Consider the following 27,023-nt stretch of genomic DNA (forward strand, 5'->3'; position numbering starts at 1 on the left):
TGGCGGATTCTCTGATTCTGGTGCAATGGAGTTACGGGTTCATGATTGGATTTTCATAGTTGTATCATAGCTGAGGCCTAGGAGATTTCATGTACATGTACATACATCTTTCACCACTCAACGGGATAATATGTTCTATCTCCCTGCGCATGCTCAGCAAGCAACCACATCAGAAAAGACCGGACTCGCCAAAGCAAATTTGTGCGTGCTGCTAAATCCCGTTTCGCCATGCCCACTCCCAAGATGAATTACCGCATAAAGAGCACATAGCAACGTAAAATGTCGGAGACAGGCTAAACATCGCTGAAACAAAGCAAAGACGAAAATGCAAATTCCCGTGCAACAGTTGCTTCATTGCTTCCACTTCGCCAGTTGATCAACAATATTCCGTAACTGAGGATTAGCTGGCTGATTCGGCATAGTCGGTTGCCGGGCAGATAGAGCCTTGGCCAAGAGTGCGATCATATTCGGATCCGTAGAAGTCGGGGGATTGGAAGCCACCGGAACGCCAAACGATTGAAGCTGCGGAGCGCTCTGTGCTGGTGGTGCCGGATTCTGCATGCGATTAAGGTTGCTAAGAAGGCTGGCCAGGTCAACCGGGTTGGTCGTCGGCATCTGTGAGAAGGGCTGCTGGGGTTGAGCTTGGGCCGCCTGCGGCGCTTGAGCCTGCTGAAGGGCGTTCAGCAGCTGCTGCAGTGACGGACCATCGAGGCTCGAAATCAGGCTCGCAAGTGGATTCTGATTGGGCAGCGCAGTAGGCATCTGCGGCTGCACCTGTGGGAGAGGAAATTGACTCGGAAGAGGGTATCCAGGAGGTTGATATGGCGGTGGAGCTGCGCCCATCCGCCCAGGTTGACGACCAGGAGTCATTCCGATTGCAACATCCAGCTTAATATCGTTGTATTCTAAAACATCAATGAGATTAGCTCTGTGATTGATTATCCAGGGGCATCAAACTCACCCTTGACGCCAACTTTACTCGACCCAGGAACAGGATCTGGCAAGGCAACATTGACAGTGTTGGCATACGGTTGGTTTCGGGTAATCGTGACCACCATGGCTGCCCCGTCATCGATAAAACGCTGGACGGCCGGTAACATGGGAGTCCTTGCGTTTACAATCAGGGCATCAGTCCGAACACCTTCAGCCTTGTATGCCTTTTCTACGTGATAAACATAATTCCTAGAAAAGTCAAAGTCAGGAGAGCACCTTAACCGCAGGCAACGTGACTTACCTGTCCACATCATCAGCAGCGATAATTTGCACCTTAGGTGGATCCCTGCTGCGACGTGAGAAATGATCTGGTTCAGCATCGTAGCTTCTTCCCCGAGGACTTGGGCTTCTATACCGCCGGTCTCGGCCATACGGGGACCGGGACCTCCGCCTGTCCCTACGATCATACCGTTCAGGTGTGCGATCGCGGGATCGATAACCATCACGGCCGCGAGGACCACGAGGAGAAGGAGACCGTGGGGGCCGATAATCATCCCGGCGACGAGAGCCAGGCTCGTCCCGGAAGTCGCTGAATGGAGGTGGCCGGTTGGAGCGCGCTCCTCCGGGTCCCCCACGGGTGTACTCCGGTGACCTCGACCGTCTCTGGTTGGAGGTGCGGGACTGCTCTGCAGAAGACTGACCAGACCGCGAATTCCTCTGTGGCTTGGAAATTTCCAAGTCTGGAAGCCGTCAGCGAACGATTCGAGAGGTGTACGAACGCAATACTTACGGATTTTGCGGCCCCGGATGACCCCTCCCTGCTCCTCTTGCAAGGCTTGACGGCATGCATTGGCATCCGTAAATTGGATGAAGCCGTATGCCTGCTTGATGGAGATCTGTGTAATCGTTCCATACTTGTGGAAAACGTGGAAGAGATCTCGCTTGGTTACTCGCTCCGTCGGAAGGTTTCCTGGCCAATGTCAGAAAGCAGGTTCATCATCCAAAGGTCTGTGTGTACGAACCGACAAAAAGTCTCGATCCCTGCGGAAAGCGATCCCAGTGCCCTTCTGTGACGTGAATGCGCTCCTCACGGAGAAATTCGTCGTACTTCTTTTGGATCTCGGGCGGCCAAGGCGGCTCTACGTCCCCCACGACCAGCTGCTTCCCACCATGCCATTCCGTCCTGATACCTTGATGTTTCCCCTGCGGCGAGGCATCCGGCTGGGATTGCTGCTGTTGCTGCGGCTGTTGGAAGGAGGCGCCAGGAGGCGGGGGTAGGCCGTTCGCGGTTGAGGTGCTGCCTGGGGGGGCACCAGGAGCTCCGGGAACGGGGGCACTGGAGCCCGGCTCAGGGCTCACATGGTTATTATCTGCTGGAGGCGCATATGGGGCAGTGCTAGATGGGCTGGGGTTCTGATTAGGATGGGGGTGGTAGGCTTGGAGATTATCCGCATTGGGCTGTTCCTGGGTTGGGGGCCGGGGAGGGAGCCCAGCGGCATTTTGTATAGAGGTATCAGAGGTAGATTGATGGGGGAGAGTATGCTCAGAAGATGACGTAGGGACAGTTCCGGACGACGCGTTGGACGCCGGTTGTGCTAACTGGGAGAGAAGGCTCTGAAAGTCAACACCTCCCTGGGCCACTGCATTTCTATTCTCCGACCCGGAGGGAGCTGTAGGAGCTGGCGCCTGCGCCTCGCTGGATCCAGCAGAAGACATCTGATGGGAGACGGCTCCTTGCTGGGTATATTGAGCATGGGCGGGCTGATCTATGGGGGGAGGGACACGGGCATCATCTGGAGACAAAGAGGTTAGAGGAAGTTTGCTTAACGAAGAAGATTTGGCATCAAAAATAATAGACTCCGCTGGCGGAGATGTATTCGAGACGGAGACTCTGGTTTGTTCGGGTTCCGGATGGAGACGGGAACTACCTGTTGTTGTTTCTTTGCCCTGCGATGGACTCAAGGGATTCCCCAGTGGGGGGGCAACATTATCCATTCCACTAACTGAGGGTTGCCCATGATTGCCATCGACGGGCGGAGGGGGGATCTCGGCATACGGTTCATACGGGGATTCATCGTCGGTCTGGGAGGTAGGATTGTCCTGCATGAGTTTCGGCTTTTCGTACGTGGCCGTGTCGTTGAAGACCGGATCCATTTGATTCTCCAGCACCGGGATGCTCGATGGCTCCTGGGGGTGAAGCGGCCGCGGACTCTCGGGAGTCAAGGTCTCTCCGCGGATGTGGATCGCTTCATCTGGAGGCGTCGCTGTCATAGGTACGGCGGATTCTGGCGCGCTTCATCTACAAAACAAGGGCAAGGCGCGGCGAATTCGGAGAAATTTTTCCTTCGCGAAGTTCGCTAGCGAGGGAAGGGAGAAATAGGACCAAGCACTGCTCTGGCTAGAGAAGATTAGGGTGGTCAGCACCGTTGCTGGGTCGATAGGACTGAGATGCTGAAGCTGCCGCAGAAATAAAGCTCTGCGGAGGAAGAGCAAAAGCCTAGATATGGGTGTTCGACAGGGCTGGTCATACATTACGGGACTGCAAGGAGGCTTTTTTTTTTTCTTTCTTTTTTTTTTTTTTTCTTTTTCCACAAGAGGCGGCGACGAAGGCGATGAAAGCGGCAAGCAACAAGAGATGAGTCAGCAAGGAGAAAGGAGAGAGAACCGGAGGAGAGAGCGAGGGAGAGTGTGGGCTGAGGTGGGCGAAGACGAGAGATGAGCAAAGAACGCGGCCGAAGAAGAGGCCTTACTGGATTCTGAACTGGGAATAGCTCGGGCGGACGATGGCTGGCCAGAACCTGGTCCCGTGACTCGTGAGCCACACAGGGAAGGAAGCTGCTGGGAGTGCGGAGAAGGAAAGCGCGGAGGATTCTGAAAGCAGAAAAGGGGAGGAGCGAAAAATGCAACAGCAGGAAGGAAGGAGGGCGGCAATTCGGATGGAAAGATTTGGCAGTAGGCAAGCAATGAGGAAAGCTGCTGGGTCTGGGCTGGCTCAGTCGTCCCTGCCTTGGACGAGAGGGCGGGGCCGAGAGCTTGTGTTTTATATCGGGAAGGCGGTGAGTCACGGGACGCCGATCCCAGCGACAAAGAAAAAAAAAAAGTAGATCGAGACTAAGAAAAGGCAGGTGAAGGGCCAATTGAGCCGCGAGCAGCGATGGAGCAAAGAAAAGGGTCAAAGAAGCGCAAAGCGGTGACCCGCGATGCCGACGAGGATGTCGGCACAGTGTCGGGAGACGAATTGAACACCGACAACCTGAACGGCGGCCTCTCCGATGGGGACGACGGGAGCGAGTCCGAAATCGAGCTAGAGGCCGGTTTCAGCGAGGACGAGTATGACGAAGAGGACGACCTGGATAGCGACGAGATACCGTCAGACGTGGAAGATGACAAACGGGAGAAGGATACTGCAGAGAATGACGAGAGTGACGAGGATGACAAGCCCAACTATCGCATCGAGAAAGACGCCAATGGGAACGAACGCTATGTGTACGACGAAATCAACCCAGACGACAATTCCGAGTACTCAGAGCCAGACGAACACGCAAACACCATCGGCAACATTCCATTGTCCTACTACGATGCATACCCACACATTGGATACGACATCAACGGTCGGAAAATCATGCGCCCGGCCAAGGGAGAGGCGCTGGATGCTCTGTTGGATAGCATCGAGATTCCCAAGGGATATACAGGGTTGACAGATCCCTCGACGGGCAAGCCGCTGGAGCTGAGCCAAGATGAGCTGGAGCTACTGCGCAAGGTCCAGATGAACGAGATCCCCGAAGAGGGATATGATCCGTACGAGCCCATGGTCGAGTGGTTCACCAGCAAGCAAGAGATCATGCCGCTCAGCGCTGCGCCCGAGCCCAAGCGACGGTTTGTGCCCTCGAAGCACGAGGCCAAGCGCATCATGAAGATTGTCCGTGCAATTCGAGAAGGCCGGATTGTGCCGTACAAGCCGCCAGCGGAGGAAGAGGAGGACGAGGGCGTTGCCAAGTACGACTTGTGGGCCGAGGAGACGCCGAGAAAAGACCACCCCATGCATGCCCCGGCGCCCAAGCTGCCTCCGCCTGGCTTCGAGGAGAGCTACCATCCGCCGCCGGAGTACCTTCCAAGCAAGAAAGAGAAGAAAGCCTGGGAGGAGACTCCGGAGGAGGATCGCGAGAAGGAATTTTTGCCGACAGATTACGGTGCACTTCGCAAGGTGCCTGGCTACGAGAACTTTGTCAAGGAACGATTCGAGCGGTGTTTGGATCTGTACCTGGCACCTCGCGTTCGAAGAAGCAAGCTCAACATCGACCCGGAGAGCCTGCTACCCAAACTACCAAGCCCGGACGAGCTCAAGCCGTTCCCTACGGCGTGCGCAACACTGTTCCGCGGCCATCAGGGCCGGGTGCGGACCGTGGCGGTCGATCCGTCGGGGCTGTGGCTGGCGAGCGGCGGCGACGATGGGACGGTCCGCGTGTGGGAACTTCTCACGGGTCGTCAGGTGTGGAGTGTGAAGCTCAGCGAGGAAGATCCGGTCAACGTGGTTCGATGGCGGCCGGGCCGCGAAGCCTTTGTGCTGACCGCGGCGGCCGGCGACGAGATCTACTTGTGCATTCCACCGATCGTGGATCCGGCGCTGGAGAAGGCAAGCATCGAGCTGGTAGACGCCGGTTGGGGGTATGCGGCGAGCAAACCGAAACCCAAGCCAGACGAGGCAAACAACAAGACGGCGCCGCCACAATGGATCCGGCCACCGAGCAGGCTTGGCGAGGCCGGTGTGTATGCAGTCATCCCGCTGCGCTACGTGGCCAAGACCATTTCCTGGCACCGGCGAGGCGATTATTTCGTCACGGTCTGCCCGGGGTCCTCGACGCCGGCATCTGCGGCGGTCGCGATCCACACGCTGTCGAAGCACCTGACGCAATATCCGTTCCGACGGCGGCTCAAGGGCGGTGGCCCACCGCAAGCCGCGCACTTCCACCCATCGAAACCGATCCTTTTCGTTGCCAATCAACGGACGATCCGCGCGTACGATCTCTCGCGACAACTCCTCACGAAAATCTTGCAGCCTGGCGCCCGCTGGATCTCGTCGTTCGACGTGCACCCGACGTCCGCGACGACGGCCGGCGGCGACAACCTCATCGTTGGCTCGTACGACCGGCGGCTGCTGTGGCACGACCTGGATCTGTCGACGCGGCCGTACAAGACGCTGCGGTACCACCGCAAGGCGATCCGCGCGGTGCGGTTCCACCCGAACCCGGGTCGTTACCCGCTGTTCGCGGACGCCAGCGACGACGGTTCGCTGCAGGTCTTCCACGGCAGCGTCACGGGGGATATGCTCAGCAATGCGAACATTGTTCCGCTCAAGGTGCTCCGCGGACACAAGGTGTCGGGCGAGCTGGGCGTGCTGGACGTCGACTGGCATCCAGCACAGCCATGGTGTGTGAGTGCCGGCGCGGATGGAACATGTCGGTTGTGGATGTAAAGCTGTATTTTCCATGTATTCCCGGGCGTTGGTGTGTGTGTGCGTGTGTTTACCTACAATTGATAGAATGGTTTGCATGATCCAATTCATGACATTCATCAAGAGAAAAAAAAAAAAACTACCTATATACGGAGTATATACACTCTAGTTAGAATATGTACCTATTTATTAAACCTGCCCACTCCCCCAATCCCTCCTCAACCTCTCATACTTTTTCAAATCCGTGACACTCGGCCGAACAAACTCCTTTGCCGCAACCAAATCCTCCAAGCGAATCGAATCCTTCCTCTTAATCGCCGCATAACCGGCCCTACGCAGCAAACTCCCCAAATCCGCCCCACTGAACCCTTCACAACTCTCCGCCAGTTGCCGCAGCTCTTCCTCGCCAAACTCCACGGGGACTTTGCGACGGGTGATCAACGTATGCAGAATCTTGACTCGTTCTGCGGGGCCGGGGAGGCCGACGAAGAGTAAGGTTTCGAGACGGCCGGGGCGAAGCATTGCCGGATCGATGATATCCGGACGGTTGGTAGCGGCGATGACGTAGATGCCTTCGCGGCTGGGGCCCAGGCCGTCGAGTTCGGTGAGTAAGGTGTTGACGACGCGGGCGGAGGCGTCGGATAAGGCGTCGTCGCGTCGGGGCACCAATGCGTCGAGCTCGTCGAAGAAGATGACGCAGGGGACGGACGAGCGCGCGCGGACAAAGACTTGTCGGACGGCGCGCTCGGACTCGCCGACGTACTTGTTGAGGAGTTCGGGTCCCTTGACGCTGATGAAGTTGGCGCGGGACTCGTTCGCGACGGCCTTGGCGAGGAGGGTCTTGCCGCAGCCGGGGGGACCCCAGAGGAGAACGCCGGTCGGGGCGGTGATGCCCACTCGGGCGTACACTTCGGGGTTGCGGATGGGTTCGACGATGGCGGTTGTGAGCTCCTCGCGGACGTCCTCGAGGGCACCGACATCGGCCCATGTTGTGTCTGGGATCGTTGCGAAGCCTTCTCGTTTGGAAGAAGGTTGGATCTTGGGGAGCGCGGAGAAGAAATCCGCGTTGGAGACTAGAACGGGATCGGCCTCGTCGCCGATGGGCGCCTCCCGCGCGTGCTTGATGAGCCGTCGGAGTTCCTTCACTTTGGGGCTGAGGTCGGGATCCTCCTCGTCCTCCTCCTGACCTTCTTCACTAGTGTCCATAGCATCGCCCGTGTTCTTCCGGAGGAGCTCCAAGTACCGCTTGATCGCAGCCGACCCGGCCGTCGACACCAGATCGTTCAAGTCCGCGCCGACAAACCCCGCGGTTCGCTTGGCCAAAGTTTTGAAGTCAATGTCGTCCGCCAGCTGCATCTTGCGAGTCAACACCCGCAGGATCTGTTCGCGCACTGGTTCGGACGGAACCGTCATGTTAATCTCCTTGTCGAACCGCCCGCCGCGCCGCAGCGCCGGGTCCAGACTATCCGGCCGGTTGGTCGCCGCCAGTACAATCACGGGCTTGCCGTCCGTCTTTTCCAGTGCAAGGTCGTCCATGCATGTTAGTAATTGCGCGACGATGCGCTTCTCCATCTCGCGCTGAGCACTTTCGCGTTTCGGTGTAATAGCATCGATCTCGTCAATGAACACCAGACACGGTGCCACCTTTTTCGCCTCTTCAAAATGCTCTCGCAGCGCCTTCTCCGACTCGCCCGACATTCCAGACACGATCGACGGCGCTGATATCGAGATAAAGGGAACCCCCAAGTCTGCTGCGAACGCATTCGCCACCATCGTCTTTCCGCAGCCGGGAGGCCCGTGTAATAGCACTCCGCGCGGCGGCTGCACCTTGGACGAGGTGTATATTTGCGGCCGCGTCATGGGCAAAATCAATAGGTCACCCAGCTCCTGGAGGACATCATCCATACCACCCAAATCCGCCAGACTGACGTGGGTCGGCGGTGAATGGTCGATGTGATGCGCCTTGCGTCGTTTCCTCTCGGATGATCCTTCTGCATTTTGGGTGCGTTTTGCCGGTGCGGAGGAGCTCGAGCTTGTTGTCTGCTTCTGCGTCGCAAACGATGCCTTGGGGATGTTCCATGCGCTGACGATACTTTTATTCAAACCATTCGACTCCTCGAAATTAGCTTGAATATCCTCCTTTGCAGAAAGGAAAAGAGAAAACATACTACTTGCTCCTGCTGCGTATCCTCCAGCCCCTCATAGTCCCCATTCACTGAATCGGACTCTGCATCAAGCACATCACTCTGGAATACTTCCAAAACCCGTTCGATACTATCCTCGAGCAGCTTCTTCGGCTTGCGGTTCAGACTCGAATTGGACCGTTTGATCGTGTCGTAGACCATGTACGTCGTTAGGCGCACCCGGCTACCTTCTGGCTGTTCATCGGCGATCTTGCGCACGATTTGGTAGACCTATTCGAGTAAGCCACTGGCAACTTGTTCGTTCAGGGAGTTAAGGCATACTTCGCGATCCAGGCCCTGGCTCAATGTGGGCCGGCCGCTACGGTTTTTGATCGCCATGGCGCAGGGCAGCCCTTGGGACTCAGGTCGACGATCGTTTTTCCTTGCTCAACTGGGAAATTTTGGAGCATCGGCGGATAACCGGAGAAATTGTAAATCCGAGAGATAAGAAAGTACGCACATACCGTATTTGCACTAGTCAGGTTTGCCCAGTCCGACTGATACGCATCCAAACACCTTTCGTAGGTTATCTCCAGACAGTTTGATGTCTGGAAATGACCTAGCGGAGTATATTCACGGTTAGGGGCGCGCATTAGAACGGAGCGCGTCACCAGGTAGCAACTGAACAGCGCGCGAAGCCACACCATGTCAAAACAATGGGCAATGCTCAGAGCAGCCGCAAGATCACTCCTCAGGACAAGTATGGGAAACACGGAACGACAAAACAGAACAATATAGTTGACCAGAATTTAGAGCCATTCTAGACCTCAAGAATCAACGCGACAAACTCCACCAATACCAGAAGAAGATTACTGTGCTCACGACGCGAGAGACGGAGATCGCCAAAGAATGCCTGGCTCGCAATGACCGCCGTCGGGCGCTGCTCGCGCTGCGCCGCAAGAAGTACCAGGAATCCCTCCTGGCCAAGACGGACGAACAGCTGGCGCAGCTAGAGCAGTTGACCTCGCAGGTTGAGTTTGCGCTGGTCCAAAAGGATGTACTGTTTGGCTTGCAGCAGGGGACGAAGGTGCTACAGGAGATTCATCGGGAGATGGGCGGGCTGGAAGCCGTGGAGAAGCTGATGGGAGAGACGGAGGAGGCGAGGGCTTATCAGGAGGTATGTTCCAACAACAGATCTAGGGGTCTGGGAGAGTTGGTGCTGACTGTTGCGTAGGAGATTAGCCGGATGCTCGCCGGGCAAATGTCCAACCAGGATGAAGACGAGGTCGAGGATGAGCTCGAGAATTTGGAGCGAGAAGTCCGTGGCGAGCAACTCCCGGATGTTCCGGACTCAGCACTTCCAGAGCCAACCGAGGAAGAAAAGGAGCAAAAGCGCAAGGAACGGGCAAAAGCGAGAGCACGAGAACGAGCTGCCATGCTAGCATCTTAACCTTTCTTTTTTTTGCTTTTTTTTTACGGAGAGAACAGGCGTTGGTGGTTTACTGTATCCTTTTTCTAGATCTCTATTGTCATGAATCATAGCTCATGATCATTATGACTTCTTCATCATAACGAAAAGGATCCTCACTGCCCGGGCATGATATTCCTTGTCTCGCCGGAAATCCCCTGAATGGCAACATGGTCACTCGGATTCGCCGCCGCTTCATACAGCACGCTAACGGGCTCCCGACTCAAAGCCATAAACGAACCCTTGAAGCCTAAATACCCGATCCGCGTCTCCTCCTCCTCCCCGCCACTCCAATTATCCTCAACGAACAATGTGATCGATGTCGTTGCATTCCACGACGCACGGCTCAGAGGAAGCTCGAACACATCGCTGCCGGGCACTGGCTCGGGAACCTCGAGGGTCTGTGTCGGGGAGAGGTCCGAGGCGGTTGGAAAGTCCAGGTCGGCGCGGTTCTTGAAGAGCTTGATGGTCTTGGGCGCCGCACGTGTTGGAGCAGTGTAGATTAGGAGCGAGTGGAGTTTGACTTGGCCGGCGAAGCTGTTTCATTTCTACCTGTCAGTACTAGCTGAATGTGTAAATTTGGGAGGTCGGTATGGCGGGGGCGGGGTAAAAAAACAGCTACAGAACGATGAAGGTAGCGCATGCCGGGAATCATCAAAGGGGATACGCACGGAATATAAATGAGCAACTGTTCATCGGCATCGCTGACCAACTCCGGCTGTTCATTCAGACGTTCCGCCCAGGTCTTTTGCACGATGGCTCTGCCGGAGCGAGGTTCGGATTCTGCTTATCGTTAGTAAAAAAAAAAAAAAAAGCACTCATTAAAATGTATTTCTCGAGCTGGAGAGATGCAGCATGCCGTCAGAAGAGTCATGGCGGGGTTGTGTGTGTACCGTTCAGGGTCGTAATTTGGTCAAATTGGATCTGCGAGTAGAGCAGCGTCTGCAGGGCAGGGGTGATGTCATTTGAATGGTCATGGTCATGGCCATCGCCGGCATGACAGTGACCGTGGCCGTGGCCGTGGCCGCCGTGGTGGTGATGGTGGCCGGACATTTTTTTCTAGAGAATAACTAGTAGTTTGAAGATGAAACGGCAGGGAAAAAATTAAGAATTTAAAATAGTTATTCTAAAGACAAGAAAAGAAAGGAAAACCAAAGTAAGACGGTCATATTCTAACCGCCATCCACTACTCCATCCCGACGATCCCGACTCCTTCGTCGATGCTATGACTCTATAAGTGATCACCCCTTTACATCATATGGCTATGTCCCAGTTGGAGGAATCACAGTAGCTCAGAGAAATCTTTCCTGAAGAGCAACTTATTCTGATGCCGATGGAGCAGCAGCAGCAGCAGTCTGCTCCGCCTCCTTCTTTCTCGCCCACTTGGGCGGCCGCGCCCACTCTGGTTCCTGCCACGGGCCGGCATCACTAAACTGGCACCCTCCCTCGCACTCGCAAGTACCGCCAAACTCCTTGGGCAGATTCTCCGCCGGCACCTGCGCCAGCAGCTCAGCCTGGTAGTTGGAGCCCAGCACCTTGATCTTCTCGACCGTCACCGGGTCAAGGAATCCCTTGACAACGCTGAAAACGCTGCTGAACCCCCACGGCGCGTTGATCAGGAACAGCTTGCCCAGCCGCTCCGGGTAGTAGTTTTGCGAGATGGCCGACGCCTGTCGCAGGTACCCGTACACCGATGGCACGTTGGTGATGCCAACGCCCTTGAGGTCCAGGATCGTACACGACGTCTCGAGCAGCTTGCCCGCTTTCCGCGAGCACGCCGGCAGCCTCGGGTCCGACATCTTTTCGTATTCGTACACCAGGTTCTGCAACATCCGCTCGCTCGTCGTGATCTTGTACATGGCGTTCAGGTCGATGTTGCCCAGTTTTTCAATGTAGACGGGTCGGCCGTCCTATATATCCATTAGCTATGGGCCTTCACTTGGCTCTCGGAATGTCCTACCTTGTCCGTTTTATGGTAATATTGCGGATAGTACTCAAAAACCTGCGGCTTCTCGGTGTACTCGAACGTCTGGGCAATCTCGTCCGTCTTGAATTCCTTGCGCCATTTCTCGCACTCGATGAACCTGGCCTCATCAGCATTCAACCCCTGTAATTTCATATTCCGAAAAGCAACATACATGATCTTGGCCGCCTCAACGTCAAATTTCCGCGCCCGCAGGAACCGCAGAAGTGTCAACGTGTCCAGACGCTCCGTGTAACCCTCCGCCTCGAGCATCATGCGCAGCTGGTATACCTTTGCATTCTGCTCGGCATCCGTGTGGCCGGGATGGCCGGGCTTCGCCTCGGGAGCGGTAGTCGGGTAATCGTAGTCGTCATACTTAGGATCGAAGGGAGGGTCGAGCTTAGGAGCATTGTTCTCTTCAGCCATAATGAAGCGGGCACCCAGGTAGTCGACAGCAACACTTTGCTGTCGACTTCAATTCAATTGATCGCCGGATTCAAAAAGAAAAATTTTCCAACAAAGCTGGGCAAAAGGAAGCCACCTGTGATCGACGACAGGGCGGTAAGGAAAAGCACCGACACAAGGGACTAAGGGAGAGAGAGGGGTGGAGAGCGCGCACGGCGGGGGGGGAAGGGGGGAGAGAGAGAGGGAGGGAAAACGAAGAGCCTAACCCCCCAAAGCCTGGGATGGTTCGGGGAACAAGCAGAAGAGCGGAGAGTCTACAGATGCAAGTCAATCGGCCCGGAAAGAGAACCGATGAGTTTGAATTTTGTGCGTGGAGGATGACAATCCTTCTCTGATCGACTCTAGTATTTATCGGGGGGCTATCCCAAAGTCTTGGTCTTTGCTGCCAACACGTACTAAAAACCCGCTGACCGACTCGTGGCGAATTCCGGACAACTCAATGGCACTCGCCTCCCAATCAGCCTGGGGTCTTTTCCAGGTTTACGGACGCAATGACGCTCGATTTCTGCGGGTTTTCTTTGGGATCGTTTTCAAATGATGCATTTAGGAGTCGGGACAGCGATTTGCAACACATAGAGTTATACGGAGGTCGATGGACGATGAAATATAATAACATGGTAACCTGAGTTACATATTCCCCTTGGATATGGAGTACGGAGTACAAGTGCGTAAGACTTGGAGTGGACATGGTGGATATCGATTAATTATTCGTGACAACTAGTATTACAATAACAACCAAGAAAGGAACAAGACAATCGTAATCCTGAAGTGACAAAACAACCGTTCCGATCCAGCGGAGGGTGATAGCAATGCCTGAATCCATATCTCCATAGCCAATACACGAGCAAATACACAGACGGCATCATAGTTGCAGGGGACAAACACCAGGGATACAATGCGCTGAAAGCAAATGTGCAAATCGACAGGGGTATGTACGAACAAATTCATAGCGCCAACAACATATATGAACGCATGCGGTCAACTCCAACACGGGGGGTGGGTATCGTGGCCATCCAAAGCCGGCATTATGTGTCCATGGAATCGAGATGCGGCGACAAAGCGCCATCGGGTCGTCACACACAATCGGCATGTAGGGAAACCCCACGGTCGCCGATTACCAGCCCTTCTTCCGGGCAAAGCGTTTGTTGAGGAGGGCAAGGACCTTGGACACGTTGAACTGAACGTACTCGAGGTCGAGGTCCTCCTGGTTATCTTTTTGCATTTCCAACAGGTCATCCAGCTTGAGATCCAGCTCCAACAGTCCTCGAGCGCGGCCTGCAGCTCCGGTCACAATTAGCCATAAGCTCGTCAAGGAAACGGGAAAAAAAAAAAAAAAAACCCACCTTTGTAGTGAAGACTGATGACAAAAGTACCCGGAAGAGGACTCTTGAACATAAAGTAAATGTTGGCTCGCCGGTTCTCCGGCACATTGCTCTTCTTGATAACTCCCTCCTTCTCCAGCTGCTGATGCGTAAACTTGTACGGGCCAAGCTCCTGATTCTTCTGCTGCTTGCGCTGCTTGCCTTCGGACTGGCTACGCACGTTCTGCAGGTACGACTTGTACGTCTCCAGCTGGCTCACGAGGTAGTCGTTATGGTCGCGGATGGTCTTGTAGACCTCCTCAAGCTGTCTGGTCTCCTCTAACACGCGCTCCTTGAGCGAGCCAAGATGCACCAGCTCCTGCTCAATCTCGTCACGCAGCAGACTGTAGTCGTCCGCACGGTCCAGGAGGCCGACTTCCTGCAGCTGGTTCAGCAGCTCCATGGCCCGGATGCCCTTGCGGACCATGACTGCATCGTTTCGGAGAGTCGCAGCCGCCTCGGCAATGCGATCGAGGCGCAGCGGCCGGCGCAGGACCGACGAATTCTGCGGCAGCGCACGGATGATCTGCACAAAGGTGGACTTGGCTTCCATGAAGTAGACTTCCTCCTGCGTGATGTCCATGGCCGCGGTCAAATCATCTACTGTGGTCTCCCACTTGCTGAACAGCGGTAGCGTGATCGTGCGGTTTTCCTTGCGCGGGACCTGCGGGGGCGCCGGGCCGAGCTCATCAAGCAGCGTGATCAGGCGGGACTGCGGGTCAGATGCCGCCAATGCGTCCCGGTGCTTCTCCAAGAGGGCATGGGTGGCATAGACCTCGTTCAGCGTGATCTGGAGCTCCAGATCGCGCTTGGTCAGGGCCACGTAGTTGTCCATCTCCAGGCTCTCGTAGAAGTCCTGCACCTCGCACAGGTCCAGCATGAACTTGTTGACGCGATCCTTGTTCTCGTGGATGAACGGCTGCAGCTTGGCCATGTACGGTTCCTTACTGTAGGACGGCTTGTTGGCCAGATTCTGCAGCATCTTCGCAATCAGCGTCAGCGTCCGGCGTGGCTTCTCCGACGGCGTCTCGTCGATCAGCATGTACGACCGCGGCGTCACGATGGCGGGGTTGATGAAGCGCAGGAAGAAGAAACCGCCGATCAAAGTGCAGATGGTCTGATCCTGGGCATCAGGATACTTGCGACGGGACAAGCTCCGAATCTGCTTGCAGATCCACCGGATGCCGTAGGGCACCTCTTCCAGGCCCTCGATGATGGTAGTCAAGAAGGAATTGGCGATGTCGCTCAGCATCTTCAGGCGCGGCTCGATGATTGCCTGCACCTGCTTGTTCTCGGCCGCGACTTCGGCCGTGACGGACTTGGGCAGATCCTCGGGTAGCGACCCGGTGTCCTCTTCGATCTGCTTGACCATGCTTTCATACACTTTCAACGGATTGATCTCGAGATCAACGTCATGCAATTTGACGAGGTCGTTGATCTTGCTGGCCAGGATCGTCTTCAAGTACGACTGGCCGGGACCGCGGCGGGTGTAGGTGGTCATCATGCGCGACACGGGGGTGTTTTGGCGCAGCAGCGAAGAATACTCGGGGGTGTTATCGAACTGGTACGTGAGCACGGACTGGAACATGGTCAGCAGGAGGTGTTCCTCTCGGCTCTCGTATTGGTTCCCGTAGATGGTGAACATGACGGTCTGCAGCAGTGAATCGATCTCCGCCATCGACACGAGGCGGCAGAGATGGGCAATGTGCTTGGGTTCCGACTGCAGCAGGAAGAGCAAGTTGCCATAGCGTTGGGTCTTCTGGTCATCGGGGAAGTAGCCTTCCTGGGGATCAGCACTCTCCTCGAGGTGGCTGGCGACCTCGTGCTGTTCCTCCAGCGCCATCCGATTCTGAATCAACAAGGCTATTCGCGAATCGAGATAACGGACATCCTTTTCCAGCACGAAGTTCTTCTTGGACTGGGCCGAGATCCGGCTCTTGAGTTCCCGGAGGTATTTTTGGGCTGACGGTTCCCACCGTCAGCATCGTCACCGTCTCCGGGAAGAACCTCACTCATCGAACTTACCTTTCGCAAGTTCATCAGAAATCTCCAGGTCCTTGTCCCTGGAGGACATGGACATGTACAGCGCCGTAACCGAGATGCGCTTGGACTGGCGGATGGACCGCGTATCGGCGTGGGAGGACATGGTGTTCTGACGAGTAACCGGCTGGTAGGATGACGAAGATGACGTCGAGGCGCGCGACGCCCGCGACGCCGGCTGCAGCATGGTCGCGACGGACATTGGGGCCAGCCGATCAATGACACCGCACGAAGAGTGGGTGAACGGTCACCAGGGGCCTCAATCACCCGAACACCACGGCGATCGATCTAGCAAACGGTCGATAAGAGCCCGTCGGCTCGATGAAGAAAAAAAAAGAGAAAGCTCCGACTGATTGTTTGTGTTGTTTTCTGACCGTTACCGCCCGTTTCTCGGATGTTCCCGTTCAAACTACCGCGCTTCCGATGCACTGCGCAACGGGCCAGCAGCGGTTGAGCCCGGTCGCAGAATGGTAGAAAGTCGCCGGATGATTGGTCAATGGTTCACTCTCGTTCCTGAACCGCCGACCGTTAATTCTTCAATTCGTCGATTCCATCAATCTTCCTCGTCGCATTCGTCGCTGGGCGCCAATTGGGCCCGAATGTTCGTGACGCGGGCAATGGGCGCCAAAGGGAGGCGGATAGGAGGCTGAAAAGAGCGTTGGGGAGTTGGACCGGGGGAGACGGGGGGGGGGGTGGAAGAGGGAGGCGTGTGCTTTTGTTCAGTCTGGAATTTTTCTTTGCTTTTTTTTCTCTTCCTTATTTTTCCGCAGAAATTTTTTTTTTTTTTTTCTATTTTTTTGCTCTCGTTTTTGCAAGACCGGAAAAGGAGAACGAAAAGCCAAAAGAGGGGTTAGAAGCGAAAGAAAAGGGACCAGGAGTTGTGAAAATCGCGGCCCCGTTTTGGGGAGGTTTGGGCCTTTTTGGGGTTTCAGCCTGCGGTCAAAGGCACCAACCACGCGAGAGTCCTGCACTCGCCCAGGCCCTCTTTTAGGGGGGGTGCCTGCCCCTAAACGGGTCCCAGTCTATTCCCGTTGGGTGAGGGTTCGCGCTCGCTAGTCTGAGTTTGGCGGGTGGGCGCCCCTGGCGACGCTGATTGGCCCAGAAGGTTTGGTCCCTGACTACGACCCATCCGGGGCCAAACCGGGCTCGGTCAGCCGATCAGATTTCAGCATCAGGAGCAGGAGTGACGCATCCAAAGCGCGGGGTAGTTCGTGCTCGCATTCTCTCACCGTAAAATGACGCAGAATCTACTAGTCTCTCATGCTCTGCTTGGATGTGCCATGGCGTCTGGAATGTCATCCCGACCGCCATGCGACATGCGCTGTCTTGAAACAGGCGTCGATCGCCTGCGCGGCATCCTCCCTCTCGCTGATTGGCTCCCCCCAATTCGTGGCAATATGCAAGGGGAAGCGCGCCTGCCGAGTCTCTGCGTCCCTTTCGGGGGCTGACATAAGACCGTTATCTCCATTCTCCAGCCTCAATAACTGAGTTGTCCAATATCCCCCTGGATGAGGAATACAGGAATCCTACCACTCCTACTGGCTTGGGCTGGTCTCTCCAGAATTTGTCATGAAATCTCCGTACGCCCGGAGTACTGACTTTAGATCCTCGCCTTAATTGTCCAGAGATAATCTACGATGGACACGCGATGCCTGATCAGACATTCCTCGCCGAGGTACCGACAGGGACTATTGTACTAGTCTCCCTAATTAGCTCATCGCCAGCAAACTAGTAGAAACTAAAGACAAACCTGCCCTCTCAGGAGAGTCAGGAGACGATCTAAGTTCAACCCGATCCGCGCCACCGATCGTCTTGGCTCGGTGCGTTGAGTGTCCTCGGAGTTTTTTTTTCGTGCCCCAGACGCTGCACTCCAGATTCCATTAGTAAGTGCGAGTACAGAACCGAACAGGTACCTGATTACTCCGGATTTTGGAAACCCTGGGCGAACCGGTAGGATTTTTGGCTCGGGCAGCCAAAGTTTAGGGCATTCGGGAGTCATCGTCAGCATAAAAATGGAAAGAAAATGAGCACATGAGCTGACGGCGAACAATAAAACGTGCCCCTGCAGATTTGTGCAGAGAATACATACTATCCTGCCATGCTGGACCTAAATTGTGACTTGCAGACGGGGGGGTTGCATCTCCTCCCCACAATGACAATCAGGTTTTCTTCTCGTCCCCGTCTCCCGCTCTTGTTCGTATCTACACACCAAGTGTGGGAGTGCCTCGGCAGGCAATTCCATATTACAGATTTATTGATTATTATTAACCTAACTATTTGCATTTCGTACTCGTAGTAGACTGCGTTGAAAACTCTGGCGAAGGAAAGGAATGATCATCTGCTCGTTCTTTCCCTTGCACAACGGAATTCCAGGGCAAACCAAGGCCGCATTTTGATAAGGGCTGATGGATCACATGACCCCTCTTTTTTTTTTTCCTATGCCCCTGCCATGCCAGAGGGTCTGCTGGATCTGGCCGGATTGAAGGGCCCATAATGGCCCACTCGAGAGGGACGAAGTCCGTCGTCCGTGCCTTTTTACCTTCCCGAAGCGCACGGCCGGGGCCATGGAGAGCACGGAGCAAGGATATTCGTGCTGGGATCTCTTTTTGATCAAGAATGGACTGACGATCATGCACGTAAAAATTGGTCAGGATGGGTACGAGCACGGAGTCTAAGCGAGCTTATTTCGTGCGTCAGGGTATCGCTTATCCGATTCATCCTCCACATCTATCATACAGTTGCATACAGTAAAACAATAATTCCAATGGCCAATCCCTCCATGAGTCTACCGTCGAAAGGTGTAGGACCGCCCGGCCGTCTCCGCCCGCGGTTTGCGCACGCCGCTCGGCGCCTCCAGCGACTTGCCGTACGGGTTGAACGGCTTTCGCGTGGAGGACGCTGCCGTAGACTCCGCGGCCGGCTTTGGCGCATGGAGTACCGACGGAGCCGAATTGTAGTCGAACGGCGTCGTATCCTGCGTATTCTTATTTTTCTTCTCCCCTTGAGATGGCCGCTTCGCCTCTGTGCGTGTCTTTTTGGGAGACTGCTCCTTCACGGAGGATTCCACCGACGAGTCAGCCGCCTCCTCGTCATCGTCATCCGCGTCCGATGAGGACGCCGAGGACGCGGATGATGATGTTGACGAAGACGACGCCGGCGGCGCCTCGACGGGGGCTTTCCGCTTCCGTCGAGCGGCCACCTCCTTCACCGTGAAGACCGGATTGGCAGGAGGAGATGGAGGGGTCGACTCAGCCGGCGTTGCGGTCGCCGCGGGAGCTGGTGCCAGCTTCTCACGGACTTCAACGATGGTAGACGGCATTGGAGGGATGGGCAGTGATAGGCGGATCGCCTCCTGCGTCGCAGCGAGGGCGGTGCTCGGCGGCACAAACGACGCAGATTCTTGCTCCAAGGCGCCGCCCCAGAACTGGGAAGAGTCCGCCCGAAGCGCGGAAGCAACAACCCTTGGCTGTTCGATGCCCGTCTCTTCCACGTCGGGTGTAGTAGGCACAGTGGGCGGAGCGGCAACCGCCTCGAACCGCTTGGGAGGCTTGATCACCTCGTGCAGTTCCGGCCCGTTGGCACCAGCAATCTTGGCCGCCTTGATTACCGCCAGAAGACTGTCGGCGCGGCTGCGGGCTATCGGCGTCATCGGAGAGAGCGTCTTGAACAGCGTGTGCTTGTCCAGGGGCATGGTCATAGCCAGCTTGAACAAAAAGTGCTTAGGGAACACGCATTGGACGCCCTCGTCCTCGGCCCGTGCCACCTCATCCCGCCACTGGTGGACAGCCCGGAACACGGCGAATTGCTCCCGGCTAAACGCGACCGGGCTGCGAGCCAAGAGGTCATACCATCCCCCGGAGCCTTGTCCCGTCTCCGCATCGTAAACGGGACGCTCGTAGCGCTGGAGAGCTTCCGCCTTCGAGTGCTCCAGCACGTAATCGATCAAGTTTTGGGACTTCTCCAGGAGTTGATTCCGAAGATGGTCGTAGACATGCAACAGGAAATGTGTATCTGCGCGGGCATAGTTGAACATCTCTTCCGTCAACGGCCGGAGCCGCCAGTCGGCCATCTGATACTGTTTGTCCGCCTGGAAGTTGGCGAACTTGGCCAGGAGATACTTCAGGCTTCGTTTTGGATACTCCAACGCGGCCGCAGCATGATAGGTGTCGAACAACCCGACAATATACAGACCCAGATCCCGTTGCAGCCAAATGATATCCATGGAAGAGCCATGGAACACCTTGAGGATGGACGGATCAGCAAAGACCTCGTTCAATTGTTGCAATTCCTCCCTCCACGGTTGAAGTGTATCGATCACCCAGTCCTTGTCGCGGGTGCTGATCTGCATCAATGATACCAGTCCGTGGTAGGAATGCACGTCGTGATGCTCCAGATCAACGGCGATCTCTTTAGCTTTTCTGAGTTCCGCTAGCATCTCCGAAACGCCTTCCAAAGTATCGACCCAAACGGCCTTGGTGGATTCAAAGGGTTGGGGAGGAACCGGAGGGGCAGTAGCGTAGACCGACGACGGATAACCAGCGGCGCGAATTTCGGCTTCGTATGGATTAGGGTAACTATCAGAGGCAAATGTCAGTTCTGAGCTGATCATAGGCAAGTACCTGAAGGAAAAGCATACTATGCTGGTTGCGAATCTGATTGCACCATCTGTAAAGACTGTTCCAGCGGAACAATCGCATGCGGTTTGGACTTGAGGAGTGGGCGGAAGGGAGACACATCACGCGCATCCGGCACGCGTTCAAACTGCAATTGTGGCTTCGGAATCTTGGATGGCCCATAGTCATATATCGTTGGGAAATTTCTCGGCTCCCTACGACTGGCGGCCTCTCGCGCCTGCGCCTGTTGCGCGGGATCCAATTTCTTGATGATACCCGTAAACTCATCTAGACATGTGTCGGCCTTTTCGAGCAAGTTATCAATCACATCCACGATCCTGCTCCAATGGTATTCCACGTCTTCTATATTCTTCAGATCTGGCACCCCTTTTTTTCTCCTCTTGTCGCCGGGTTCGGCTTCTGCAGCAACTTTGATCAGCGACGACGAAAGAGCGAGTAGACGTTCGCTCTGTTCATCGAGAGATTCGGAGAATTCGGCACTTGAACTGCGATGAAAATTTACATCTTCCGACGATATGCTGCCTTCGATTCGAACTGTTCGGGCAACCTTCGTAGCCAGGTTCTCGTAGAACGAGGAGAAATTTGTCGCAATGCTTTCCATGGTGCGAGATTGTTCCCCGTCAGGGGAAATCCAAGAAGTAAGGTTGAGCGATGGCAACCTTGAGCCGATATGGCCAATTTAGAGGCACATCGCAAAGAACTGAGCAGAATGATGCTCTCACAGTGTCAACGAGACGACGACATGGTGCAGAGGTTCACAAATTGACCGGCAAAATTTCGGCGGATAAAAGTAATCCCGGCGGTGAGTCGGGGAAGCTTCTGATAGACTGATAACCTAACCTGAACGATGGAAAGTTTGATCTGAGCTGCTCTCAACGAAGTGCAAGATTTAAGTGCTCCTACGACTCTTCGCCATGTCTGCCTCACTAGCACCAGAATGCAACAATATCAAAGAGTATGGTAGTCCTTTGACTACCTGTGCATAACTAACCTGACCTAGGAAATATGACACATGCTTTCTGAAATGGTACAGCGAGAGTATGTCCGCCATTACTTCGACTGTCGTGCAGGATGCTGATTTGCGCAGAATACCTGCGAGGCATTACCGATGATGAGTGCGGCGCTTTGTTCACGGAATACAACAAATGCCTGACGGTATGGACAAGCTCCTGGTGTCCGTTCCAGTACTGACCGGCTTGCAGAAAGCGCTCAAGGAGCGAGGCATCGATACCATGCTCGAGGAAGCGAAACAGAGCAGCAAAGAGAGTGATGCAGAGCATTTGAAGAGACCGTAGATTCGAATCCAGCTCGAAGCACATCCCCTCTCCGAGAAAATGAGCATTCTCCCATCAGCGTACCGGAGCGGAGCGCCTCCCACAAGCCGTTTAGAGTGATATTCTTGATCGAATATTACTATCATAAAACACACAGCCGTAGAGTATTCTCGGCTGGTTCCAAAGCTCCCGTCCGGCCATTCCACAAACGTTGTTGATACTATAGGCGGTAGTTGCCTTGGGCAAATGCCTGCCCACTAGACATTTGGCATGCAATTGGTTTCATACAACTCAAATCTGGTAGATAGTGTTTGATGGTGTCATTTGCATGCTGAATATAATCAAAATCTTACCCCTTCAATATGGACATTCCAGTTCGATGAGGCTGCTACGTCTCCAAAGATCATTCCCCGTTCCTGAAGTATGACCGGAAAATGGTTATTCCGCTTTCCCCGTACCTCCCCAAAAAGGCATTAACTTAACGCCCAGCCCGTGACGTTTCTATTTTTTCCAGATCGCCGAATGCCAATTATGCCAAGGCTGTTGGGAGCAACGCTTCACATCTAGAACACTCCACCTCCAAGCTCCATATTCGACATGTTGTGAAGGGCAGTCGCCGGTTCGTCTGCTTCTCCAGTCGCAGTTTCAAGCTGTCCCTGGCAAGGTAGTGCGCGCTGTGTCGCGGCGTCTCAGACCCTAGAATGCGTCTACGATCTGCGTATTTTCTGCTCGGTGATTCTCGATAACAACGCCTGATTGCTCTCAAGACGCTCGTCCGACAATTCTGAATGCATCCCTTTTCGGTCCTCACGCTTGGAATCTTCATAGCCGGGTACACCACCGCGCGGTGGGATCTTGTCACCAGGCTATACGAATTGGCTATCTTTGCGTGGAACCACGGTGTCGTCGCGCGTACCGCCAAGGGCTTCGTCTTGTTGTCCGTGTTCTTCTTCCTCCTCATAATTCCGTTGAACGTCCTCGCGAGCAAGGAAATCGCCGCCCATCCTCGAGTCGTTAACCAGGGTCTGTCTGCGCGTGAGGAATTGCGCCGCCGGGGTTCGTTCTAGCGGCCCGGCGGAGTAGGAGAAAGGGGAATGTCAACATGCTCTATGGAGATGGGTTATTGCGAGTGTTCTGGCCAAACGACTTGCCGCGTTCGACGTCACCTGGCGTGATTATCGGATGGCGCAACTCGGATTTCGATTTGTTTGTGTTGACCGTGTTGGAGCATGTTGAGGTGTGTGGTAGAGATCCGCCATGACAGTGTGGACAACAGCGTTAACTTTGAGTGTCTCAGCCAAGGCAAGTCGAACATGCCCTTCGAACTGGTATTTTATTCCGAGATAGTCCTCACCCGATTGCCGATATCGTGGCACTATGTGGGAAGGGGACCCTGCATGTCTTGGGGTCAACCAACCCCTCGGAGCCTCCGACGTCGTTCAATGCCGCGCACCTCATTGTAATGACGAGTCCATCGTACAAGACCCCCCAGATATACTGTCCTCCAGAAACCAACATTTCTGTCCAGCTCATCATGTTTGATCGGCCGCAACCAAAGCGCATGCAGTACATGTCCCTGGAGCCGATTTCGTTGGCCCTTGAGGATAAACACGTCAGCTCGGACCGGGATGACGCCTTCGGCATCGACGCAGAGGAAGAGAAGGAGAAGGAGAGGTCTCGGAAATTGGTCGAAAAGCTGAAATATCACACCGTCTTGCGGCACGTGCCAACGAGTAAGGAGCTGGCTCTTCCAGTGATTCTGAATCAAATCAACTGTTCTCTTGAGCTCAGCAGCCTCATCGAGAAGAACAGCAAATTGATCGGAACGCGGCCGAAAAGAGCCTTGAGCGTCAGCGAACGCGTGGTGGAATCTGCAACGACAGCATGGGGTTTCTTCGCCCTCGGAATTGCTTATGTCTTTTGGGAGTGGGCATGGCCCGTGATTACGAGATGCTTCATTGTCGGCCTAGTTTGCCATCGTGCCGTGGCCGAGATTGTCCTACGCTTTGTCGAGTGGCGCGCCCGTCCCGATGCGGCAGCGTTGAAGGACATCTCGGCAACCGCACAGCAGGTCGATATTCGTCTACAGCAGTTCTGCTACTGGCCTATTCAGTACATCAAGCTGCGACGAAGAAAGGATAGCTGGGAGAGCATCACGACGAGCCATCCGGACTATATCCGATTTTATAATTCTCTCTGGCTGGTCGCTAATGATGTGATCATTGGTATCGCGCTCGGATCGTACATCATCGACAATGCCCACTGGGTGGCTGATCAGATCAACCACGTCATCAGCGAATGGACCATTGAGGGCCTGCAACGCACGATTTCCTGGCTGATGGGGTGGCCTGCCGGGTTGAAACTCAACAATGAGCTCGCAGATTTTCTGGGTGATCTGTTTCTATGGGTCATCGAGCATTGGGCTGGTGAGATGAGGATCTCCCGTCGTTATATATGCAATGGCTAACTGCTACATGTCTCAGCATGCATCGCCAGCCTACAGCCATATCTGCCGCATGTGATCTATGTTGTCGGGTGTTCAGGGTTTGCCGGGGCCAGTATGCCCATTGCCTTGTTCTCCGATCTCGTCTCTATCGTAACTGTTCATATTTACTCGTTCTATATCGCGTCCGCTCGGATCTTCAATTGGCAGCTCAGCATCATTATCTCCCTATTCCACCTCTTCCGCGGAAAGAAGCGCAATGTCCTGCGCAATCGAATCGATTCATGTGACTATGACCTGGACCAACTCTTGCTTGGAACGATTTTGTTCACCGTTTTGTTTTTCTTGCTGCCGACGGTCGCCGTGTTTTACCTGGCATTTGCCTTTGCGCGCATGTTGATCATTTCGCTCAAGGCGTCTCTGGATACCTGTCTCGCATTTCTTAATCATTTCCCGTTGTTTGCCTTGATGCTACGCGTGAAAGATTCAAGGCGACTGCCAGGTATGTACGACTTATCCTGGGTTTCCGTCCATGCACTGACATCTCAACATAGGTGGCATCTACTTTGAGCTTCGCGAAGAGCGGATCAAGCCCAGTCCGAGGGCTAATGATTCCGAAACAAGAGTGGTGTCGTACATATACCTTGGCGTACGTATCCACAATGAAAATATGCTCTTGTTCGATTCTGACACTTTGCCAGTCTATTCCTCTCTCCCTCCGTGCCATGTTCGATCAATACTTTCAATTGGCACACCGCCTGCGCAAGCACTACCTCAACCCTAGCGTTATCCTGTGCTTGGTGACGGGCCGCTTCGTACCACCCATTCACCGCCGGATCCTCTACAGCATGCAATACAGCATGCTCCCTGCTCGGCGGGCGGGGATGATGGAGATTTGGTCGCGATTGACGGAGAAGCCGAAGAAGCACATGCGGAGCAACGGCGACCCCGCGGCGATGCTGGGCATAGCGGGGATGACGAACGGCGCTACATTGAAGGTTCCGAATGCCTTTGGCCCGAGTAGTGGTCGCCGAGGCCATCGATGATGATCTGATAGACGGCATACTATGTAGATAATCCTAATGAGTTGATGATATATATATAGTTGCAACACATGAACACGGGAACAATAATATACATGCTACTACTAATTCTCATGGTTTGCGGGTTCGTTCATGGACACGTGCTCTCATGCCGATGCCACTAACTGCATGCCATACTCGAAACCCCCACCTTCAAAGTTTGAATGATCAACCGAGCCGCGCCGGAAGTCGCCGGGATATATACTTGCATGGGCAGGATCGTCGACACGAAGAACCAGCCATCTCCGCCGCAGACGAACACATGATCAACCTGTGAACGACACTACTCCATTAGTCGCTTAAGAATCTGCAGAGATTGGTCAGTGATATCGAGTCCTGGGAGTTCATCCAGTGGTGTCATTACCAAATTGATCCGGAGTACAGCAAAGATTTTGTATCTGTACAGAGGAGGAACTGGACGGGCATATATCTCGAGATCTGGTATGTAACCAGTACATGCGACCATAGGGTGCGGAAAACAGGGCTTCCCGTCCGCTCAGCCGTACTTAAGCCGCACGCCGGCTGGTTAGTAGTTGGGTGGGTGACCACCAGCGAATCCCAGCTGTTGCATGTTTCTTTCTTCTTTTTTCTCCTTCCTTTTTACTCCTCAGGCACCTTGGAATTCGAATATTCTGCTCCTGAAAAGTATCGTACTCGTACTCCGTACTACTCGTACCTCAGAGCTCCGGTTCTCGTCCCGATCACTCGCATCAGCAGGAAATTGGGTCATCCGGTTGATCCGAGCTCAACCGCCGACCAGCGGAACTAAACGACCATCGGCCTCTGCTAACGCCGAACATGCATACAGGAATCCCCTTTTAGTGCTGCCTAGGACCAAATTGGTGTGCAGTTTTTTACTGAGCTGCATCTTGGCGGCATGAATGCCACGTCGATCCCCGACTGATCACATCACACGACAGCTTTTGAACGCGAGGTGCAGCTCGGGTGCATCAGTAAGTACGTCATCCAGTTTCCCAGCTGGGCAATCAGCTCGTAAGGAGTAACTTACGCTTTGATCAACTCGATGACTCCTCGGAGAGTCCAAGCTTTCTCAGCTCCCCCCCAGGCCCCCAAATTACTCCTGTTTGGCACGCCGTTTCCCAACACCTGTAATTTTTCATCAATCTCAGTCCACGGCTCTTCTGGTGCAATTGCTGCATATTAGCAACTCAGCCCTTAGTCTCACCGGCTCGACGAGTGATTGGCCCGAGCATGCTCTAATTAGGCCTAGTGTCCGCACCAAGGAAATTAGTTTGGGCCCTGACTGGCCGGCGGAGAGGGGACTTGGCTCAGTAGGCGCCCAAAGGTGCAAGCTGGGAAAATGCCATGACTCGAAGCAGAGCACCTGCCAAAAGGCTGCGAAAAAATGCTGCGGTTTCCCCGGCTTCCTCTGCAGGAAGGCGAAAGAACCAGAGAGGGACATCACTCGGCGCTGCAATATTATGCATGTCTTGCCATTGAATGTCCCGAGATTGAAGTCCTGTCGCCGTCATGGAGTTCGCCTGAGGCAGCACCGGAGGCGCCAAGACTGCCGGCTGCTTCGGAAATACCATTACGCCCGTTACACCCAGTACGGTTTGAACAGAGCCCTGCCACCAATCATACCGCGTAGACTGCAGCTTCTGTACGCCGATTCATACCAACAAACACGCCCCCAGCGCGTTTCTTTCAATTTTCAGCGTAATCTCTGCCCACAGCCCCATCATCAGCGTCTCCCAACTGCGATCCCCAATCTCAAATCCGCGCCTCCGAGTGGCCTCACCTGGCCTCTCGATTTTCGCTCAG

General features: G+C 54.6%; 11 protein-coding genes across 11 annotated transcripts; 4 read left to right on the top strand and 7 right to left on the bottom strand.

Annotated features, from left to right (window-relative positions):
* Positions 1 to 351: 351 nt before the first annotated feature.
* VTN49DRAFT_1251 (uncharacterized protein) lies at positions 352 to 3,204 on the bottom strand (the record flags this gene model as incomplete). The annotated part of the gene is made up of 6 exons (XM_069408846.1): positions 352 to 905; positions 962 to 1,182; positions 1,235 to 1,673; positions 1,724 to 1,903; positions 1,956 to 2,726; positions 2,862 to 3,204. The coding sequence occupies 6 exons, from the start codon at positions 3,202 to 3,204 to the stop codon at positions 352 to 354; spliced, it is 2,508 nt and encodes an 835-aa protein (XP_069270291.1).
* An 883-nt stretch (positions 3,205 to 4,087) lies between these two features.
* VTN49DRAFT_1252 (uncharacterized protein) lies at positions 4,088 to 6,406 on the top strand (the record flags this gene model as incomplete). Its single annotated transcript, XM_069408847.1, has 1 exon — positions 4,088 to 6,406. One exon carries the CDS (start codon positions 4,088 to 4,090, stop codon positions 6,404 to 6,406), a length of 2,319 nt encoding a protein of 772 aa, XP_069270292.1.
* A 168-nt stretch (positions 6,407 to 6,574) lies between these two features.
* On the bottom strand, positions 6,575 to 8,907 carry VTN49DRAFT_1253 (uncharacterized protein; the record flags this gene model as incomplete). The annotated part of the gene is made up of 3 exons (XM_069408848.1): positions 6,575 to 8,497; positions 8,554 to 8,799; positions 8,851 to 8,907. The coding sequence occupies 3 exons, from the start codon at positions 8,905 to 8,907 to the stop codon at positions 6,575 to 6,577; spliced, it is 2,226 nt and encodes a 741-aa protein (XP_069270293.1).
* A 317-nt stretch (positions 8,908 to 9,224) lies between these two features.
* On the top strand, positions 9,225 to 9,958 carry VTN49DRAFT_1254 (uncharacterized protein; the record flags this gene model as incomplete). The annotated part of the gene is made up of 3 exons (XM_069408849.1): positions 9,225 to 9,268; positions 9,322 to 9,685; positions 9,743 to 9,958. The coding sequence occupies 3 exons, from the start codon at positions 9,225 to 9,227 to the stop codon at positions 9,956 to 9,958; spliced, it is 624 nt and encodes a 207-aa protein (XP_069270294.1).
* Positions 9,959 to 10,092: 134 nt separating this feature from the next.
* VTN49DRAFT_1255 (uncharacterized protein) lies at positions 10,093 to 11,029 on the bottom strand (the record flags this gene model as incomplete). The annotated part of the gene is made up of 3 exons (XM_069408850.1): positions 10,093 to 10,513; positions 10,648 to 10,759; positions 10,870 to 11,029. The coding sequence occupies 3 exons, from the start codon at positions 11,027 to 11,029 to the stop codon at positions 10,093 to 10,095; spliced, it is 693 nt and encodes a 230-aa protein (XP_069270295.1).
* A 266-nt stretch (positions 11,030 to 11,295) lies between these two features.
* Positions 11,296 to 12,365, bottom strand: VTN49DRAFT_1256 (uncharacterized protein; the record flags this gene model as incomplete). The annotated part of the gene is made up of 3 exons (XM_069408851.1): positions 11,296 to 11,886; positions 11,937 to 12,060; positions 12,115 to 12,365. 3 exons carry the CDS (start codon positions 12,363 to 12,365, stop codon positions 11,296 to 11,298), a joined length of 966 nt encoding a protein of 321 aa, XP_069270296.1.
* Positions 12,366 to 13,266: 901 nt separating this feature from the next.
* On the bottom strand, positions 13,267 to 13,494 carry VTN49DRAFT_1257 (uncharacterized protein; the record flags this gene model as incomplete). Its single annotated transcript, XM_069408852.1, has 1 exon — positions 13,267 to 13,494. One exon carries the CDS (start codon positions 13,492 to 13,494, stop codon positions 13,267 to 13,269), a length of 228 nt encoding a protein of 75 aa, XP_069270297.1.
* A 24-nt stretch (positions 13,495 to 13,518) lies between these two features.
* On the bottom strand, positions 13,519 to 16,007 carry VTN49DRAFT_1258 (uncharacterized protein; the record flags this gene model as incomplete). The annotated part of the gene is made up of 3 exons (XM_069408853.1): positions 13,519 to 13,679; positions 13,748 to 15,727; positions 15,791 to 16,007. 3 exons carry the CDS (start codon positions 16,005 to 16,007, stop codon positions 13,519 to 13,521), a joined length of 2,358 nt encoding a protein of 785 aa, XP_069270298.1.
* A 2,583-nt stretch (positions 16,008 to 18,590) lies between these two features.
* VTN49DRAFT_1259 (uncharacterized protein) lies at positions 18,591 to 21,040 on the bottom strand (the record flags this gene model as incomplete). The annotated part of the gene is made up of 2 exons (XM_069408854.1): positions 18,591 to 20,379; positions 20,442 to 21,040. 2 exons carry the CDS (start codon positions 21,038 to 21,040, stop codon positions 18,591 to 18,593), a joined length of 2,388 nt encoding a protein of 795 aa, XP_069270299.1.
* Positions 21,041 to 21,353: 313 nt separating this feature from the next.
* On the top strand, positions 21,354 to 21,734 carry VTN49DRAFT_1260 (uncharacterized protein; the record flags this gene model as incomplete). Its single annotated transcript, XM_069408856.1, has 4 exons — positions 21,354 to 21,394; positions 21,440 to 21,477; positions 21,527 to 21,594; positions 21,642 to 21,734. The coding sequence occupies 4 exons, from the start codon at positions 21,354 to 21,356 to the stop codon at positions 21,732 to 21,734; spliced, it is 240 nt and encodes a 79-aa protein (XP_069270300.1).
* A 1,081-nt stretch (positions 21,735 to 22,815) lies between these two features.
* VTN49DRAFT_1261 (uncharacterized protein) lies at positions 22,816 to 25,202 on the top strand (the record flags this gene model as incomplete). Its single annotated transcript, XM_069408857.1, has 5 exons — positions 22,816 to 22,950; positions 23,011 to 24,139; positions 24,197 to 24,658; positions 24,711 to 24,805; positions 24,858 to 25,202. 5 exons carry the CDS (start codon positions 22,816 to 22,818, stop codon positions 25,200 to 25,202), a joined length of 2,166 nt encoding a protein of 721 aa, XP_069270301.1.
* Positions 25,203 to 27,023: the final 1,821 nt, after the last annotated feature.

This window comes from Thermomyces lanuginosus, assembly GCF_041956635.1.
Source record: "Thermomyces lanuginosus strain ATCC 200065 unplaced genomic scaffold VTN49scaffold_22, whole genome shotgun sequence".
Classification (NCBI taxonomy): domain Eukaryota; kingdom Fungi; phylum Ascomycota; class Eurotiomycetes; order Eurotiales; family Trichocomaceae; genus Thermomyces; species Thermomyces lanuginosus.